Source organism: Temnothorax longispinosus, chromosome 3, assembly GCF_030848805.1.
Source record: "Temnothorax longispinosus isolate EJ_2023e chromosome 3, Tlon_JGU_v1, whole genome shotgun sequence".
In the NCBI taxonomy this organism is placed as follows: Eukaryota; Metazoa; Arthropoda; class Insecta; order Hymenoptera; family Formicidae; genus Temnothorax; species Temnothorax longispinosus.
In genome coordinates, this window is record NC_092360.1 from 12,139,498 (window position 1) to 12,161,430 (window position 21,933).

Below are 21,933 nucleotides of genomic sequence, written 5' to 3' on the forward strand. Positions count from 1 at the left end.
ATCATAATCTCTTCTCTTTCTATATAAACATTTGTCAAATCATATTATTTCATTCTTAGTAAAGATATACTAACATTATTTAGTATAGGACAACAAATTTGATATAATAAACTTCAAGAAATTGTGTAACTCCGTCTGAAGTGTAGACTGTATATGAAAGTATTATCTTCAAGTGTTTCTTCTCACGAAATATCACTCACAAAAATGAAAACTGGAACCGCGACAACATAATTAAATTCTAATCGATTTAATAAATATATATTGAAAAACAGCTAGAAATTAGATCTTTAATTTTAATATAAATGAGATTTAAAATCTATTTTTTTAAATAAAAAAAAAAGGAAATAAAATTGGCTAATAAACCAAACTAGTTGTTAGAGCTAAATGTGTATTGCCATTTAAAAAAAAATTAAGATTAATCCATTTTATTTTCTTCGTTTTTGATCTATTGAACCTTGAACAATCTTTATTTTTTGTATCAATCGTTTTAGCCTATTATTACATACGTGCAATCGAATGCTTGTAGAATGTTTATGTTAGAAATTCGTGTGTCAAGATCACTATGTATTTAAACTCTAAAAGCGTTTTAAATCTTTGTAAGGTAAACTATTCTGTTAAAAAAGTGATTAACTCAACAGTGTTTTCAGAGTGTGTGTTTTGAATCTTTTGTTTTACATTGCCCTGCAGAGCTACCATTGAATTTTCAACCACTCTCTATCTAGGCAATTGGGTATTCTTGTTGAATCCTCTCCATGTAATGGTCAATTTAACCCTTAACTGAAGTGGTGAAGACATCTCGCGTAACTGGAGCGCACGAGTCCATGGAACCTATATGTCACCCATTTTCATATTAAAAGTAGCAAATTTGTTAAAAATATATTTATAAATTTATATATATTTATGCACGTTTTAAAAGAACAAATAGAAACATTTAAAATACGAAAATCCAAATGTACTGAATACAAAAGAAATAAAAGTATCAAATAAAAATTCCTAATAGTTCTTTTCAATTATAACTCTAGAAGATTATAAGAAAAAGAGAATCTCTTTTAACTTAATATAATAATAAGATTATGGGAACTTTCAGTTTTTCTTTCAGATCTGCAATGCTCAAATTAAATGTTAATAATCACATTAGGGAATTAAGCCCGTATTAGATTACGCATTAGAGATTAAAATTAAAATTGAAGAGATTTGAAGAGATTAAAGATTGTCGAATCATTGATTAAAAATTGGCGTTAAAGATTAAGATAAAAATTACTTTGAAGAGATTAAAAATTGTTCAATCATTCACTAAAAATTAGATAAAAATTAAGATTAAAATTACTTTGAAGAGATTAAACAGTATCCACTCAATGATAAAAAATTGGCTAGCTATTGGTTGATATAATAATATTATAAGCTTACAAATATTTCAATTCTTAATCTCAATTATTTCCCGTTTTAATTTTGATCAATTAAGTCTCAATCTCTGAGTCTGATCTCTGATCTACAATCGCAATGCAATCACCAGCTTCAATAAAGATATATAGGTATAAATATTACAATCCTAATTCTCTTACAGTTCTAAATTCATCTAACATCTTCACTTTTCATTTTCATGAAACGAAAGAAGATATAATTTGGAGCGCGCGGCAACCGCAATATACCTGCATGCCGGCTTCGTATCCCTGACGTTACACCCCTGACCGGTCTCTTGCGCACCCTCGATCGGAAGACACGCATTTTCAGGCGGAATGTTTTCAGGGGGTTAGTAACGCGGCGGCTCGAGCAAAAAAATGGCGGCGGCCGATCGAAGGCGGTGGCGGCGGCGTTATGACGCATGCCGCGCGTCGTCGGTGGCGGCGGCGATGGTGGCGGTGGAGGTGGAGGTGGTGGTGGTGGTGGCGGCGGCGGCGGCGGCGGAGGTGGTGGTGGCGACGGCGACGGCGGCGGCGTCCTTCGGCGGCGCCACCGTCGAACTACCCCCGCAGTTCGATTGGAGACACCGGCCGGTACCGACGGCCGTCGCGACGCTCCGCGACGCGTGTGTGCGTTCGTTCGTGCATCCCTCGTTCGCGTAGAGGTAGAGAAGTAAAAAAAAAAGGAGTGCAAGGGGAGAAAGATCCGCCTGCGAGAGACGAGAGCGAGAGCAGGAGGCCGCGTCCGTGCGACAGGTACGGGGAAAACCGTCGAGCCGAGCTTTCGCCGGCGTGACGCGACGCGAGGCGACGCGAGACGACGCGAAAACGGGGGTTGAAACGGTGGTGCGTCTGGCGAGGGGGTTGCGCCGCGAGCCCTACTGGAAAACCGGGAGTTCCGTGGCATCTCGACGACGCTCACGGCCGCTTCGATTCGCGTCGAACGACGCGAATAGTGGCCTTTCCCCCCCGAAGGGCAACCCTCGCGGAAGCGACGAGCTTTTTCTCTTATTGATTCAGCGGCCCTTCGGTTCGCGGCCAGCGGCGCGCGATCGCTCGATAAGCTACGCGCTCCGCACGCACGCACCGCGGATGCGTATATTTTTCGGCGCGATGAGTCTCTCTCCCTCTCGCGCGCGCGAGACTTCAGCTCCTATCGATCAAAAAACTTTTCACGTATGACTCTCGACGGTTTAATCGGCCCTATACCGCGATAGGGCGTAGATTATCGCTTCTCTCGAGGCCGCTTGCTTGTTGCTCGCGCGCCACGGACTGGTGCGTCGGATGGCCGATCTTTCTTGAGGAACGAATTTCACGCTTAGCCATGTAGATTATTCGGTAATCGTTATAGCGACGTTACGGTGCTGAAGCAGTATTAACGTATTAATGCGCGGAAAAGTAATGTTTCAATTAAACAAATATTCTAAATCTCGATACGGGAATACGTTTTCTATATTATAATTTTGTCCGATACGAACCGATATTTATATCGGTGAAGAAGATCCTTATTTAAAACACCCTTTTTTCGATCAGAATTTTAGTAAATATAAACTAGATTAAATTTCAGGGAATATAAACTAAATTAAAAAATAGATTCGTTTATATAACACGTCAATCAGCATTATTTTTATTGACTTATCACTTTTGTTAGTTTCAATGCGATTTTGTTGGCTGTTTTGAGTAGTCAATATAATTTTTCAATTTTTATCGAAAATTAAGAATTCCTTAACGCGAATAGTGTTTAATATGCGGGAGTGATTTTTATCGTTATAGACATTTTCGATATTAAATTGTACGAACAATAGGAAATTTAGAGTTTCGTGAATAAGTATTTGCTTCAATCGAATTGTGACATGGAACACAGCTTTGAGCTATACGTGTCAAATGACACTGAACGTCAGTTTGTTAAGGGTTAAAATCTGTTTGTTATCGAGCCGCCAGATAATGGCGCAATAGTGCAACTTGATTCTCCCTTTGTCACATTGTATTTTGTAGCAGTCTGAATTGTATCGTGTGAAAAAGGCTTCTCTTAAAATTCCTTGACGAGCTGTGTTGCGCAAATACTAAATTACTAAGAGCTGCGGTAAAGTTGCAAGCTACTTCCATATTTCACACGTAATTATATTGCACTTATGTATTAAATGGCAGTATATTAATATATAGTACAATAAAACGTAAAGTAGAGTTTACATTTGATATTATACGCGACATAGTACACTATAAATACGATTCTTTTGAAATATATACGTACGAAAAATCTCTCCAGTAGAAAAAGAAATATAATTGAAGAAAAATTCATTAAACGAAAACTGATGAAACAGCAAAATTAAAACGACAATTGATGTGTTAATTAAATTTTTTAATATAGCTTGTATTCAAGGAGGTTGCAGTAAATAAACGCATCGAATATCTTTCCATGGAAACAAATATTAATTTGTACCAGGGAAAACTCTTTCATTATTAATTGTCATATTTAATTATCGTGAAGACTTTGTAATATTCCATATTTAAACTTACAATGTTCGATATTTGATTATAACGACATTAAACATGATATTAGTCTGTGACAGAAAATTGTTGATTTAATTTTGCACATTATTTTATATAAAATCTATATGTGTATATATAGATACACACACACACACACACACACACACACACACACACACACACACACATATATATAATACACATTGCACATTAAATTATAAATAATAATAAATTTGCGATTGCTAATTTAGCTAGTCATGATTTGTCTTACACAGATAAAGATACACACCGGTAATATAATGCAAAGTAAACCATTAATAAATTTTCATCAATCAATAAATAAAATGTAATAACAATAATAAAAGCTCGAAAGAGAGACTGCAAGATATAATTTGTTCAATGCATAAACGACAGATATAATAATTAGGATTATTAAACAAATCAAGAGAAACAATCATTTCTAAAGTACACAAAAAATAAAATTATATTGCTATGCTGAATATATTAAGCATGTTATATTTTGGACTTCGTTAAAAGAATAGGTGAATTGAGTTTTTTGTAAGACTTATGTCGAAGTAAAAAACATTTTTTGTAAGCAATTTGTTCAATTAAATTACTTTTGGCATATATTCTGTTAAAATTAATTTTCTATTACTTTCATGAAAGGCAAACTGTTAATTTAATAATCAATACTATACTTTTTAAATATTTAATTTAATATTTCATATACACACTCGATGCATTAGTTTTTATAATTTCACAATTATATAAATTTGCGTACAATTTATTTCGATTTATTCGATTTTTACGTTTCATATTATCTTTACAAAATAATCGATTTAATTGAATTGATTCAATGAGATTAGAAGATTAACCCGCAATTTTTGTGTGTCCAATTTAAAAAAAAAATTAAATATTTCCTTACCGCGATCAGTTGTTAAAAAAAAAAGATTTGATGCGTGTTTTCTGATTTCAAAGATTTAGTAGTTAAAAAATCCAATTCTCAACGATACGTGGGAAGAAGACAAATATGACAATACGACAATAAGATATGAGTCGCTTCCGATATTATGGATATAAGACATCGTAATGCGATACGTGTAAACCCGATGCATTTTCCTCACCGACTGCTGCAGCTTACATCGCGCGACCCGGGGATGGAAATTTCGGCCACGAGGCTCTGCCAGGGTAATCTTATCTGCCGCAACTTCGTGACACCAGTCGGTGACTTAAGCTGAAACGTCAACTATCGGCTACGACAGTCGATATCGAGCTTCGCGTTTACCACGATCCTTAAAATCTAAAGGCAGCGGATGTGATGTAGCACGCCTGATATAATCGACAAATCGATTACTTAGCTTCTCGAATTTTATGAGCCTGCAACTGTTTTTGTGCGCTTTATCTTATCTCAGTTATTTTACGAGTTCCGAAAATACGCTCTCATTACAGGATACGTAATATAGATTTTGTTTCTCTTTTAATTATTTTATCAGAGCTTTTTTGAAGATTAAAACTGAAATAGGAGAAGCCTGAAAAATTGAAACACAAATAACGGTAATATTAGCCATCATTTCGGAAATTTTAAATTAACTACCTATATTGACATAGTTCGATAAAACGAGATTTGCACACGATATTAACTTATCTCGTATATTGTTCCACATAACCCACATAACGAAGTCACATGTTCCGACAATACTCCGAAAATTTAATTCTAACCACAGTATACGGTTGAATTTTTTTTTTCTGCAGCTGCGTACTCGACGTCTTGCATATTCACGTAACGTTCGCGTCTGGCGACACCAACGCTGCGACGGAAAGGTGTAATGCAAGCTTGGCAATAAGTGAAAAACCCAATTCTAAGGGCGTTAATACTCGCGAGTTCGCGCGTTAATTCTGTAATTGCTGTTGCAGCGCAATTCGCCTTACATTTTCCACCGTGCAAACATTCTGCCGGGCTTTCTCGGCGAAAGGATGGTCGCGTCTCGGGAGTTCTTGCGGCAGGATGCACGATTATATCCTGTCTCTTCGCTCCGCGAATTTTGAAAAAAAGGAAAAAAAAGAAAAAGATAGTCAGAGATAGAGACCGAGAGCGAGGCGAAAACAACCCCTTTGTGCGAGCCCGCGGGAAATATGCATGCCCGCATTGATATGCATACGGTGTCAAGTAAATTTGCATCGGGTATCGTGCGAAAATAGAGACCTATCATTTGCCATGATATAACGAGAATAGTAAACGCCGCGAATACTTTGTTACGTACACGCCATTTGCAACTGAATCGACCTCGACCTGTGTTGTTCAATTCACTTTTGCAGAACTATGAATGATATTCGCGACTGTCATCACGACAACTGGCTGAATTCACCTTTTACGACATGCTATCATTATTAAAAGCTTCTACAATTTTTTTAGTGACACCTTCTTCCTTTAGTATTAAAACCCTGCAATGAGTTTGATATTACATCTTTAATCGGCAGAACACCGCTTTAAAAGTCACTCCTGTAAAAATTGTTTCTACAAAAATTTCGTAAACAATAATTGCATTGTGCATAATTACTAACAAGCAAAATATTCAAGACATAGCATCGATATTAATTAAAAATTAAAATTACTTTTCGTCGGGATCTGAACTTTTCTGTTTTACTTATTGTTTCTTTGGTTCATTTGGTCCACAGAGAATCAACAGGGCTCGCGTGATCGGTTCATCGCGTTGTGACGAGTGTCTCGGACCGGTGCATCTCGAATCGCCTGGTGCTAGTAGTCGCGAGTAATTAGTGATTCGAGAGAGAGAGAGAGTGCCTCGTGTGTGCTGCAAAGTGATCGACAGGACCCACTGGAGCATGCGACAGTAAGGACTTATCGATCCCGGCGACGTGCATGTTTATCGCTGGACAATGGCTGGACTACGCTACGTTTGCCGGCTCTTCGTCATCTTGGGATACCTGTCGGTCGTTCCGGTGCTCGCCCAGAACCCCGTGGAGGAGAAGACCACCTTCGAGGCTGCTTTCCAAGGTGAGCCGTTTTTATTTGTCTCCCTTCCCCTCCCCTTGGATTTATAGACTCTCCGGTAACTTACGTAAGTGGTATGATATACCGATCTGACTTCTGTTTTACGGTCGACATTACTGCAAAAAGGAGCTGCGGTTCATCTCGTGAGCGCGAGATTGATGCACAATATTCTTAATCCGAAGAAGTTCTAACACACATAATCGCCCCGTTATTTTAGCATTAAAATTTACGTTTACGAATAAAATGAAACTAATACTCCGCTATTATAATACATATTATATTATAGTACGTATCTCATGCAATGAAAGTTATATATCTACATATTTTACAATCTAACGGCTGAGTAAATTTGTACTGTAGCAAAAGAACCTTATAGAATCATTTAATGTCTATAAAGATAACTCATAAGTTTTAGCTTTCCATCTATAAAAATCTCATTTCTATTAATTATTTTCTTAATCAGTCCATTTCTAGATAATTAAGTTGTGCGTTGTAGTTATATATTTACAATTGATGTTGCATTTTCTTGTATACGGTGACACAACACGTAAATAACAATTTTATTCTAGAAAGAGTTTAAATTTACAGCTTCTTGAATAAAAATGTATTTTTCTTTAAAATGATTAAATTTTAGATAATATTTTTTTCGAGAAATAATGCACAATAGGAAGTTGTTAAACTTCCTGTATTGAAATGAGAAGATATGTATAACGTAATATACGTAGCCGACTACCAGAATTAAAAATCATATAGGAAATCGATAATTTTCATATGCATCCATTGTTAGCTAACAATAAGCTTGAAAACTAAATGTAAATTAGTGCTTGAAAAATAAAGTTATTCATTTTATAATGCGATTGACTATATAATGCAAAAAAATAGTGACGACTTCGCCTCGGTTTCCCCTACATTAACGGATAAAAATATTTCAGGAATATTTAATATAAATGAAAATAATCCAGAAAATTTTGCCTGTCATTCCTATAGGTTTCAGTCTAAATAAAACTCTCACTTCCGGTGATTATTTCTTCATGGATACATAGATGCTAAATGCATTTAAATTTTGTGTTCCAATGCAATCTTTTTCCATATTAAGATAGTCTAGACGTAACTATATTAAAGGATAAATCTATATCAAAGGATAAAAGGATATCCTAATATATTTCAGAGCTTACCACACTGAATCATTTCTTAATTATTTTTAAAACTAATTTTGATTTGATTATCTATATCTTATTAAAAACATTAAGAAATTAATAATTTTCAGTTACAGAATAATCCATATAAAATAAAATATTTTTACTTAACTCTCTACACTTTGCTAAGAAAAACAGATAGCATAATCTTAAAATAGATAACACAATCTTAAAATGAGAGAGAGAGAGAAAGAGAGAGAGAGAGAAAAAGAGAGGTCATTAAAAAAATATATAATTAATTTTTTGACAAAAATAACTTAAAAATTAGTATACATAATTATTAGTATACAACTATTTTATATGCCATAATCCAATAATTAGGTTAATACAAAGATTAAATATCATAACGTAACATAAATATTAAAAAATGAAAAAATTGATAAGTTTATATTTTAAGTTTATAAATATGTTTTTCTATAAAGAGTTTATAAAGAATTATAAGTTAACCTTAAATGTAATTCTAAGCATTTTATTCTTAAATAAAGATTTAAATAAAAAATTTTTCGTTAAAAGAGAATGAAAGAAGGTAAGTTTATTTTACAGCGGACAACGACTTATGATGTACTTTTTCTTGTAGCCTGGGGTTTATAAAAGTTTGATGATAATTCATCGTTTATATGGATCATAGATCCAACTTTTTATTACTTTCTCTCACTTTGTCGATGCATGTATCTTTGAGATAGACGTACTCTGTTTTTTTAAATATTTTAAAAAATCACACCGTGTAAGATGGAAAAATTCGACTTCTTCACTTCTACGTTTTGATTAAGCTTAAATTATCTTCCTCATCAAAAGTACTACTTTAAATAATTGAATTTGTCTTTAAAATACATTTTGTATCGAAAATCCATATCCACTTCGTGAAAAGTTAACGACAACATATCTCGAAAACTCTCGCGACGTAAAAAGTTTTCACGCGCAGTAGAAGAATCTGCATGGCGTTTTTCCGTTATTTCGAAAAAAAAATTCCGCGGGTTTACGCCCATTTGCGGCGCTGGTTCTTAATGAAGCGGACGGATAATTTTTGAAAAATTACCTCGGTGGCGGTGGCTGAATTCCACGAAGCGACGAGTTGAAATTCGCACAAGCGACCGGGGTGAGAGACATGAAAAAAAGGGTCGAGCCAGCGAAATATTTTGCGCCAGTCAGTGAGATATCTGTCGGTTGCCGGTGCGACTGTATTCAGTTAATTGTAGCCTTCGTATCGATCCTCTCGAGAATACGAGAGTGCCGTGGGATCGAGCCGCGGCGCGATAATGTTCGCAATTTTCAAGCTGCCGTGTGTAAATACTTTTGACCGCTACAACGACGACCGGCTTTTGCTTTCGCAATGTCCATGTATTTGAATATTCAAAACATTACGAGAATGCGGTAATGCCTTTCGACTATGTGTCAATATGTGCGCGCTTATTTGTTACCCAAATCCTGATAACGCTAATCGCGTTAGCACGCGATCAACGCCATACATTTAATATGCTTGTACATTCAATTAACACAACTTGACGTTCGCTTTGTTGCGTGCCGCAAATATTGTCGCTCATTTTATCGTATATATATCGCAATAAATGAGAAATAAGGAAGATAACGGTCTATTGAGTATAACAATGAATCGCGATTACATTGTTGTATTATATTTAAGGTAAGATAATCCAGCATGTATAGACCTGTTTAATGTAAAACGCCCGAGCTTTTAAGAAGCAGCGATCCGTGTAACGTGTAATTAAAAGATTAATTAATTAAATAATGAAAAATAATAATAAAGGATGATCGTTTTATATGGGATGTAATATATCGATCGTGCAATGCATTCCACGGTATCGCCGCGATACGAAACGTGTTGATTCAACGGTAAAAACAACGCCGTGTTGAACTATGCGCGTTAAATTGAATTATATGTGACCTGTTGAAATGAATTGAATTCCAGCAAGGCCGACGTTATTCCGCGCGGAACTATTCGGCGGATTCGTGGCGGTCGTGCAAGTATTTATGCAACATTTACGATCGATTAATGCGCAGAGCCGCACGAGAATCGATATACACCAGTCCCGCCAAAAGCCATTAGAGCTTTATATTTCCGCCATTTTCTCCGACCGACATTGGCCGGCATGCCGTATTGTCGTGAGCTTCGCTCTCCATCTCGACTGCCAATATTCCAATGGCAATAACGCGAATAATGTCGAGCGATTTTTCATCGCGAATGAATGCGGGCGCGTCAATGCTATTGCGTGAAACAAGATGACTTTCATTTATTTCTCATGGCAATCAGTAAGCGTATTTTCATACTAAATGAAACTGATAATTATGCATGAGCGAGCTTTGTATAACTGGCCTCTCAACGCAAACCTATATACGTAAAACGATTTCGAACGTAAACAGGTATACGTATAATTTTGTACGTTGATTTTCGACTGTCCGACTTTTGGAATTTAATTTGATCCTCCATGCTAATAAGATACCTTCGAATATCTAGTAAATTCATAAAATTTTATTTTCGAATAATTAACGAATTATAGATTAAAACATTTTGTATAACTTGAAAAAATTTTTTAACTAGATAATATTTATAAATTAAAAGATAAATATTTTCTATTTTTTATCTTAATATTAAAAAATAATTTATATTAATTCTTGTTTAATTACTGAAATCTCTATTGTAAAGATAAGAGTTGTGACTGTTTAATTATCTTTATACATTTTATATTTAGAAACTTCATACAATTTAATTAAGTAAAACTATTAATGAGGTCTCAAGGAAAACAGTTTGTGTTTATTATGTAAATGTACCATATTATAGATTAAATTTTCTAACTTTACGGGACGCGCGAATATCATATATCGTAACTCTAATAATTTGCATAATATAGAGCTAACAGCAATATGTATTTACACCGCAAAACGTTATAGCCGCGCTTTCTCATCCACATAGTCGTTAAACAAAGTCGCACATGCATTTTACATGGATATTCGTGCATGATTTCCCGCGCGTAGCCGCTATTCTCAGAAAGCTCGTTCCGCCATTCGCTCGCGCCTAAAGGGCATCAAACTGCGATATTAATCGCTCACTACCCATTAGCAAATGGGCCCCGCGCGGGGGTTTCACTCGCGCAGAGGGAGCGTGCACGCGAGTCATTAACATTAACGCACCCTTTCTGCGTCGTTAACATAGTGGCGCGCGCAATTCTCTACGCGTAAACTCTGTTCGCGCGTGCTATTGTTTAACGCATTTCCGAGACATTAAAAGTCATGTCGGGAGATTTAAGTGCGCGATAACGCTATCGCCGATGTCGATTAAAGGCGCGCGTGCGCCCGCGTGACCACGACGAAAAAGCGATAGATAATAAAGCGGGCCAATTTTCTCATAACTCGAAGATTGGTCAATTAAAAAGCGATCCGTGTTCCCGACGACTGACGGCGATTAAAGCTTTAGAGAGAATAATTGAACTTTGCATCGGACGGAAAATTGCACGGCCGCGAATAGTAGCTTATTAAAATTTATGTAGCTTTCGCGTACAATGACATTTCTAGAACACAAACGGTGTCTGACGGAATGAACAGTTAAAATCTGTTATGTCATTTATTGAATTATTAAACGTATCAGAAGATTGCCCTCTTTTTTGCATCATGTATAGTTACACCTAGTTTCTGTATTAAATTACTAAATCAAGCTATTTTCTTTCGTCGCTAACATTTGAAAATATTTATTCTGTAATCTTGAGTGTTAATTGTTACTACAAGATTTTAACTTATATATCAATTACTTTTATTTATCGAATGTAGCTTGTGCCGTGCAAATTTATTTGCTCATTAAGTATTCAATAATTATATCGTGGAATTAAAAAAATGTACGAAAATCCTTCATCAACTTTCTGTGTATCGATTGATAACATATTTATACATGAACTGATAAATTATGAAATATACCGTAACGCGTTCAACATACTCATCTTATATTTAAGTTTTGAAAATTTATCCGATTAATCAAGAAAATTCTATACCCCATTTGAGAATAATTCATATTGCAAGATCCAATAATTTTCAATTTGATATTCTCTTCTATGTCACCAAATAAATTGTGTTTAAATAATTACACATCTTGTTTCTTTGTAACTGTTTTTAAATCACAAAAAGGATACATTTTATATAAAAAAATCAATTATTGCTTATTTGCTAAATAGAAAATATGTATAAAATAAAAACTGTAATTTTTTTCAGATAAATTCGTGTTTTATTACATATTTCACGCATGGTTTTTCCTTTTTATGTTATTTTATTGAATAGTATAGTATATAACGATTAACATGAGAATTAACATGAGAAGAGAGAAAAGTCGATAAATCTGTAATTTATTGTATAAAATGTATCACTCGACAGAGATTTAAATAATTCATTCAATGAAAGCCTGATGATATTGTTTATCAGTATTTTATGATATTTTATGACATCACTCTTTTTATTTTTCTTGACTATTTATTTTAGAATTTCCAGTCACGTATGTTGGATATGATAAACACATGATACAAACAATGGTCCGATGAGAATAATCCGATGAGAATAAAAAATAAAACAATGAAGACTAACAAAGAAAATAGAGAACACGAAAAAAACAAGATCTGCGAAAAATAATACTATATATAGATGAATGGGGTTTTGATTTCTAAATAACTGAATATAATGTTAATGTATTCTTTTGTCAGCTGTGCCCATTAAATGATAGAATGGTATTTATGAGTGTTACAGCTACTATACTTAGAGTATACATTACCGATTATACCTGTCTACAAGTGTTAGAGTATATCACGGCATACGGGCGATTATATATGTCATCGCATTGCAGACGATGTAGCAACGTCGCTTTGCGTCGCGTCGCATCGTGTCGCGTCGCCTCGAATCAAACCAAGATCCACATTGTACTTAAGGCCATACAGCATAGTTTGCGTAGCTCCGTATGTATGGCGCGCTGTAGAATCATAGCCTGCATATATCAACCCTGGGTTCACATGTGCCATGCAATCGGTTCATTCGCCCGCACCTTCGTAAGGGGATGCAAACACTAACATGAATTCCGTTTTAGGAACAGGATTTAGTTTCTAAACTGGTTTATTTTATCCCGATATTCGGGTTGCCGATATCTGGCAGAATCGACTAAAGCAGAAATCACTTTACGGCCTTTGTATTAAAGTATTTATGTAAACAGATAAGGAAAAAAAGATACTCTTTATAGTTACTCTCGGGTATAGACGTTACTTTAACGAAATGCTAATTTTATGGATGCCAAAACTTGTCAAAGAGTCTGTTAAAATATAATATTACAAAAGAGTGAGGCGGACCCATGTAGTAAAATATGGAACATTCTTTTTGTTATTTTATGCCCGTATTTATCCGCGTACGACATTATCCGTTATTTAATTTCATCGGATTGCAAATTATCTGCAACTATTTCTGTCTGTTTCCTTCATGTGTCAACATTCATATGCTTTACCCACATTTCGCGTATGCTTTGAATTCCGCGTTTCACGTGAAAATGTACCCGGGTAATGAGAACTTGAGTATTTCCCGAAAGTCGAGTAATTACCCGGATGCGCGGTGTATCCGGGTAACCGGATATCAATATCTCTCGAGTCTAAACTCATTGCTCCTCTGTCAAAAGTAAACCTGAAGCGTCCTTTAGCTGTAATTTCTCGCAAGAGAATATTGCACAACATTATTAAAATGAGAAATAAAAAGACAAAGATAGAGGGGTAGAGAAGGGAAAATATATGTACAAAAAAATGCCCTGTCGTAAGATCTCGTGTAATCGGATGTCTTAACAGATAAAAAGTCGATCGTATGAGCTTAGCAAATAAATAACGAATTAAATTAACAATGACGAGAGTATAGTTTCGGAGCTGACGATTTTGATGCATGGGTATATTTACAACAACCGCCGGAACAAAATTCTATCGTATTCTACGAAACATCGCGCGCGACATCGGTTTTATTACGTATAGCCGGTGCATTGACGAGTCGAGTGCAATGCGATATATATTTCCCGGTAGTGTACCGCCATGAAAATAATGCCAGTTTTTCCCACGCGGGCAGTTTTTCGTAAAAAGTACACACACGACCGAGCGGGATATTGGAATTTTCAATGTCCTATGTCTGCGGCAAGCGGGGGGTGGGCAACTATGGAAGAATGTAGTGCATCGAGGTGAAACGAGTCGCGTGATTCGTCGCAGAACGCAGCGTGCGCGACGCAAGTTCGGCGTGCATGCGTCGCAGATTCAACAGCGGATTTCGCTTCTTCCAGTATTATTCCCGCTCGCGTTATGTTTTATTAATCGTTTCGTTGTGCAAACACCTAATTTTACAATTCCGCCAATTCCGCTTTTTACGCGCTCGTCTTTTTCTGACGTGGAACGTAATGTACACAGGCACTATATTTGATTACTATGTTTATTGAGGCATCCACGAGATCCTCCTCTACGTAATTCATCCATTATGTAAATGAGAGATTCAGAGTGCATATATAAACTCTGTTACGTATAATACTGGCATACGATAAACATATAAGCATATGATAAACATACTAGTTTGCTGTTCAATTAGGGCTTCTATTTTAATGTGGTAAACATGTAAGAAGCTATTAAAAAAACTTTAGGTTGCTCTCGCAATTTTGAAGATACGATCGATATAAAATATTTACTCTGTTCTCTAAAATATATGAGAAGTTTATGTACGGTTTTATATTACGAGGAAAATATTTGATGTAGAAAGGAAAAACAAGTCATTTTATGTAAAACCGTCGCTATTAATATTATTATATTAAACTGCATCATTAAACTGCATACGCGTATTAATAGTAACTTCAATTTGTTAATCATATTATAGAAAAGAAGGTAATATTTGTGGAAATGAAAATTTATATGTTTGTACACTCATAAAGCACGTGGCTTTCTATTTATGTACTATAATGGCAAAAACATGTTGACTGAAAAGGATTCGAGCCGTTTAAAATATTTTTATTAAAAAATTGAAAATCAGAAATAAAATTCTGATTAAAACGTTTTCATAAACAGACCGACAACACAGCAATATTTTAATTGTACGTATCGTTGTGCGAATGGCTGGCTTTATATGAGGTCCACTTAGCAAGCACTTTCGTTAAACTAAAATTAAGTGTGAAATATACACATTAGGTATGCATATGTGCAAATTGAAAAGTCCACATACAAATTGAATGCGCTTTATTTTCATTCGTGATGCCTGTCCGAAAGATGAGCTCGCTGGAAATAAAAGCGCCATGAAATTTTACTGCATTCAATATGTAATGCACTTTTTTATTAAATCTTTTTTGCTCCCATGCTGTCCCCATCCAATTGCGCTTTATGTAAAATATTTCGCAATATGTCGCTATTTTGACTATTTCACGAAATCGTTGGGAAATATATCGTTGTGAATATTTAATGTTGACGTTGCTAAAATGAAATCGTTGCTCCTGTACCTGCAGTTCTTTTCACAATAATGTTCAAAATACAAATCGTAACATCACATGTATATACGATTTGTAGTACTTTTAAACATTATTCATGAATATAATATCATTATCATTAATATGTATAATTCTTGAACGAATTAAATTGTTAGTTTTAACATCAAAGCAAATTGTTATAATTATTCTACTCTATTCCTGTTATTATCCATTATACTATTACTATATATCTCTGGTCTATATAATTTTTTGGAATTATTGAAAATATTATTTTATAAGTAATAGTAAAAAAATTTATTAAGCAAAGTGTTCCACAATCACTGCATGTTATTTAATATTTTAATAGCATATTCCAAAGGTTACCTCGAATAAAAAAATCTTGATTGATAATATTAAAGCCACAAGTTTTCGAATTATAAACTGATTAAAGTTGATCAATGTTATCGCGTAGTTAATGATTCTTACAGCTTAGATAACATTGAATTTTACAGTTTAGTAAATTTTATCTTTTGACTTTTTATATGCAGATACTACGTGAGCTATTCAAATCAGCTAAAATATTGTTCTTAATGGATCTGTGAGAGAAACGTTATATTTGATTATAATATTTTTAATTTAAACTTTAACTACTCAAGTTTCTTGTATTTATAACATATAATTCTCACAGATCCATTACTTCAAATTAAAATACAAAATTCGCGTATTTCACAGTGAAATAATTTAACACGCATCGACACGATGCGCAGCAGCGGAGTTGATAACACGACACAATAACATACCCCTAAATTGATTTATAAAATACGAATATATTCAAATTATAATAGAACGTTTAAAATAATTAATTTAAAAAATAGTTATTATATGCATAATAGTATTACAGAAATAATTCACATACGTTATAATTAACAATTTCCATTCATTATTGCTTCGTTTTCCACTGCAAATAAATAAATCGAGCGCAATGCTTTTCGTTAAATTACTCATCTCGATAAGTTGACGAATCGTACATATTTTTAATGATGTGCATTGTGCATATTTTTCAATCTTGCTTTTTCGACGAATATCGCATTGTAACGTATTACGCGCGGTGATTTGGTGCATTCATAAAAAGGTCTGTCAGCGTACATTGCAACAGTGAAACTGATTAATTTATTGCTAGTCGTAAAATATTTGCAGTAAATTTCAGCGTTGCAACGACGATTACATGACATAAAACGTCAGCACTGAAATTTTTAATCGTATCGGTCGGTCACACTGAACGAATGTTAATTGTTGAATTGTTTTTACGTACAACTTGCTAAATACATGTAGTTTAACAACTGCTCGTATATTTATGAATATATTAAATAAAAACAAAATGTGTGTGTGTGTGTGTGTGTGTGTGTGTGTGAGAGAGAGAGAGAAAGAGAATGAGAGAGAGAGAACAATTATATAAAAAGTATTAAAATATTATAAAATCCAATATTTAAAAATATATATTGCAAAATATTAGATTTTGCAATACATATCATTGCACTAAGTTATTTAGATTCGTTATTGTTGTTGACACTTCAATTATATCATAAACATAAGTTTATACTCAACATTTATTTCGAAAGAATTCTTATGTCATATACAAGATTGATTTAATCCTTCGTGTTACTCAGCATAATGAAAAACTAATTACGACGCTGTAATTCTGAATATTACGTTTTGTACACCTGTCACGATTTAATATTTCACTATAATATTTTTTGTAAATTTGTTGGTTGTTGGATTAAATAACAAAATAAATTCGCGAGAAAATAGTTTTACGCTGCGGTTGTCTCGATGGCATTTAGTTGCCTGTATATGTCGTAACATATATAGTCCTTTTTCTCATCGCGAATTTTATACAACTTCTTTTTACGCCTCGGTATTAATGCGATGTGTTGACAAAAAAATGTATCAAAATAGAGCTGCTAGTAAAATATTAGCGCAAAACTCTACAAAATTTGTGAAATATATGCCAAAAGGCGAAAGCAAATATAATCAATTTATTACTTCTGTTGGAAAATTATTTAGAGAAGTTGCATATCGTCTTTTTTTTACTGCTGCATATTTGACCGGTATCCTGTCTCAGAGTTAACTAATGCGATAAAAATCATCTTTATCTGTTCTCGCGAAAATTTAGAACGAAAATACCAGACAAATGCGAATTTGCATTACAAATCGAGACTTTAGATCTGCAGATTAGATAACTGATAAGAAGCTCGTTATCTGGATGCTTTTGCAAAGCTATTTTTGCAAAAGGGGAATAGATCCATTATAGGTATTACATAGGTATGTAGGGTAGAGCGGGGTCGAAAGTAACAACTCAAATATCTATAGTTATAGGCATAGATGCGCATGCGTCTGTTGGTTAACGGATGAAGCTGAACAAGCTATAACTATAAGCTATATCTATGAGCTATATCTTATGAGCTATATCTATGAGCTATAACTATAGCTATAGATATTTGAGTTGTTACTTTCGTCCCGTGTTACTTTTGACCCCGCTCTACCCTACATACATATACATATATCTAAAAATTTTCGTTACTGTAAATTCACATCTGTATGACGTATACGGATTGTACAAGAATATCCTAAGGATAAAAATAAAGGTATAAGAGATTATATCTATATCAAAATTTTTATACGGATCGATCTTTTACAAAATATGTCCAAGCTGTGTAAATATATGCTATTAGGGGTGGGAACGGAGAATGCGCGAACAGTTGCGTTTGCAACTCATCGCCGCCGTCTATTTCGATGTTTCTCCCTTTGTTCGCCACTTCGCGCCACCTCGAATTCCCTCGGCACGCATAACTTACTCACATCCCCGTTTCCCTACCGTGTTTCAGGAAGATGCGGGCACGGATCGCCCTGCGAGCAGCTCTGCTACGAACTCCACGACGGCATGTACGAGTGCGACTGCAGGGACGGCTACATACTTCATAAAAATGGATACAGCTGCGCCGGTGAGTGTGACTCGATTCAATCCTTATCCCGCTTTGCAATTCGCATTCATGGCGGGCGACATCTTTGATTTCCCTAATAAAATTTTGCGTTGTGCCATCCCGGCAAAACTTTTTGATGCGACGCGCGTATTGTTTCCGAAGCGCCGCTCTCTCACTGCTGTTGAATCTCTCGCTCGATTCCCAGAGAGTTTTGTTGCAGAAGTATCCTTCAAAAGCGAACTGTTATTATCTTTGAATTGCTGGGGTAATATTTTTTTGATAACACCATTGCAGTTTTACTAGGTTGGAAATCCATCGAAAGTTCGAAAGTTTTAAAAATATGTTTCGCGAGTTTTTATAGTTTTTTTTAGCTTTACGATAATCTCTCTCTAACTTTATAGAATACAATTAAATTTAAAGGTCTTATAGCACAATAGCTCCTTTTTAATAAAATTATTTGGGCTTTCGATCAGGCTTTGTTCTCCAGGTAATTTTTGAAATATTCTTGATTTATTTCTTATAATATCTGGATTAAACTTTCTGAGAACACTTTTCTCTTTTATTTTAATTTTTGCTTTTTATTATTATAAAACCGCATTACGTTCTATAACAGTAAGCTTAAGTTGTAAATTGTAAGCTCTTTTTCTTGGTGCAGTCATATAAAATTGTCAAAAGCAAACGAAATGAATTCCTTAACAGCTATTTTAAATAAATTAGTTTTTTTATATGTCATTACTCGCATTCGATTGTATGAATTGATAAAATATATTAAAAATATATTCCCTTTTTATTATATTCTACATTAGTAATAATATAATTTAGTCTTTATATGTCCAACACTTTCACTTAAGAAAGAGGAGTACTGAAAAGTATGTTTCTCTCTCTAACTTACTCCGGACAGGCGTCTGCTATGTATTGTCTCAGTCCATATCTATAAGGTCTATGTATGCGAATGTCGAATCATCCGCTAGATGACATCCGCTAGCTGGAGTTTCTCGTATTTAAAATACGAACGATGGTATATAAAAGCAGCTTGTTGGAATGACAGCTTGTCGGTATTCATAGTCAGATCTTATATTTAAGACCAAAATAAGATCCGATTATGAATACCGGCCCGTCCGAGAACCTTATCAACAAAAAAAAGAAAAGAAAAAAAAAAAAAAAAGCCGTTCGGAATCGGCGTTATAAACTGTAGGTCCCATGGTGTCAAAATGACACCGAATAATATTGTAAAGAAAAATACACAAAAAAAAAAAATCGTTTCCCGTAATTTTTGAATGCTAACTATGATCCCGTTTATTGCTCTATTACGTCATAAATAAATTATTTATAAATTAATTTTATAGAAACATCATTTGATATTTTTTATACATTTCAGTCATGCAATCATCAGAAAATAAAGAAAAAATGAATTAGACATTGTAATTTTTTATCGAGATTTTCTATTACTTTATAATGTCCGTAAAAGTAATAATATAACTTGTATTACGTGTGAAATTTATTTATCGCGTCATCAAAAAATTACGAGGTAAAAAACTCGCGCGCTGGTTGCAAATTTATCTCGACAATCTCAAGTTCAAGCTGTTTACAGTGCCATGCCCGTATTAAAGGTAATATCTCATTTCACGTGGAATTGCGCGGAATACATTTCGCGTCGGGCTTATGAAATACGGAGAGAAGGCATTGTGAAAGAAAAATACGTTAAAATTATCCATAAATCACAAAGATTTTTGGGGACAGCTATGATTTATCGCTAGTTTAATCTTATGTAAGGGTTTTTGTGTGTCACGGCACAAGTGTCTCGAACTAAGCATCACGTTATCATAAATGTGACACGTAATATAATCGATGCGTGGCATTCAAGCAAAATAAATAACGTATAAAGTATATAATGATCATTTTTTATTTTAACAAATAGATACAAGGGTTGCTCTTGTACTTTCTCAGAATATGGAAAGTGCATAGTTAATATTCCTTGTTATCTTTTATGCTATATTTTCGCGCATTTTTGCTTTAAATAGAGAAAGAAAATAATTATATTTTAGAAAGAATATAAAATGTTAAAATAATTTCTGCGTTTTAATTGCACTCACACATTTTAATCACGCCATGTGCGACACCATAACTGACCTACAGTATGCAACTCGGTGCAACTGTTGCAACAAAATTACGCGGTTCCATTTACCCAATAGACGTTTTTCTCACGAGCGAACGCGACAGGAAATTTGGTGGGAAGTTCGCCGACGATCGCCTCCGTTAATTGCTTTCCGATTGATTGTTCGCGGAATTCCATTATTACAGCCTGTCCACGATCAGAATGCTTATCTCGGTACACTCACGACCAAAGTTTTCCCTTATGATTCACGTAAACCACCTTTTTAAGAACTTGAGAAAAAAGAATATAACTTTTATATAAAACACACTGCATTTCGACTTGTCTATCAAAAGTCTTATTTTTGAGAGCACAGTTGCATAGATTGAAACAATCGGTAAAAAATTACGTGAGAACAAATGAATCCGCAAAACTATAACGATCGTTAATTACTAAAATTAGAATGCGCGCGGGTGAGAATCGCAAAAAAGAAATTATATTACTTGTAACACGTTTATTCCTGACTTATCATGTTACGCGAAGCATAACTCGCAGTTAATGATTGATAACGGCTTCGTTTTTTTACAGAAATATTGCACAATTAATGCAGCTCGAAAAGAGAACTTGTGTCCGTTTCGAATTTAACTGTTCTAAAACATCAATTACTATGGAATGAAACTGTATTTCAATTTTGTATTTTATGTGCCATATTGGAGAATAAATTTGTCCTAGCTTCGTTTTATTTTAACTATTGAACGACAATCATTATGAATTCCACTGTTATTATCGTTTACTACGTATCTATTAGGAACATTTCATCGGATAACACAATAAATTCAACTCCGTCGAATTTTAACTACGCGATTTCCTCTATCCGTTGTTCGCCGAATCTAATCGTGCAATCTAACTAACATGAATGTTGCATCCTCGTTCCTCCGCTCGGATCTCTCTTCTGGATTTAATTTCGCGGCTGGTAAAACTCCGACATCTTTTATTTCTTTCTACAGCTCTCGCGCGTTGAATCTGATGGTACCGCCATTGTGAATACTTCCTTCTCCGCTGCCACGAATCCAAATCGATCCCACTGTCTTGCGCTAATTGTGCTCCCTTCAGTACGGCAGAGTCTGTGAATCTGATTCTTATATTGATTCTATCCTTGATTCTGACTTTCAATCTGGCGACCGTCGCCCGTGGTAAATCGAATAAGTCGATTTCTTCTTGTTCCTGGTTCCTTTCTTTAAAATCCGGGAATGACAGAATCTCAACATCTTCCATCTCCACAGGTTCGATAATTTTTATTACACCGACTCCGTTATC

General features: G+C 34.7%; 1 protein-coding gene across 2 annotated transcripts in view; it reads left to right on the forward strand.

Annotated features, from left to right (window-relative positions):
• The first annotated feature begins 1,984 nt into the window (after nucleotides 1–1,984).
• The window catches only part of LOC139810442 (pikachurin), a 99,953-nt gene continuing 80,004 nt past the window's right edge, over nucleotides 1,985–21,933 (forward strand). Inside the window, exons 1-4 of one of the 2 annotated variants that reach the window (XM_071773994.1) lie at nucleotides 1,985–2,156; nucleotides 3,396–3,483; nucleotides 6,567–6,903; nucleotides 18,429–18,545. In XM_071773994.1, coding sequence (XP_071630095.1) covers nucleotides 6,786–6,903; nucleotides 18,429–18,545 — 235 coding nt within the window. In that variant the 5' untranslated portion in view covers nucleotides 1,985–2,156; nucleotides 3,396–3,483; nucleotides 6,567–6,785. The remainder of the gene's footprint in view (nucleotides 2,157–3,395; nucleotides 3,484–6,566; nucleotides 6,904–18,428; nucleotides 18,546–21,933) is intronic. The other variant, XM_071773993.1, reaches the window with a different exon arrangement.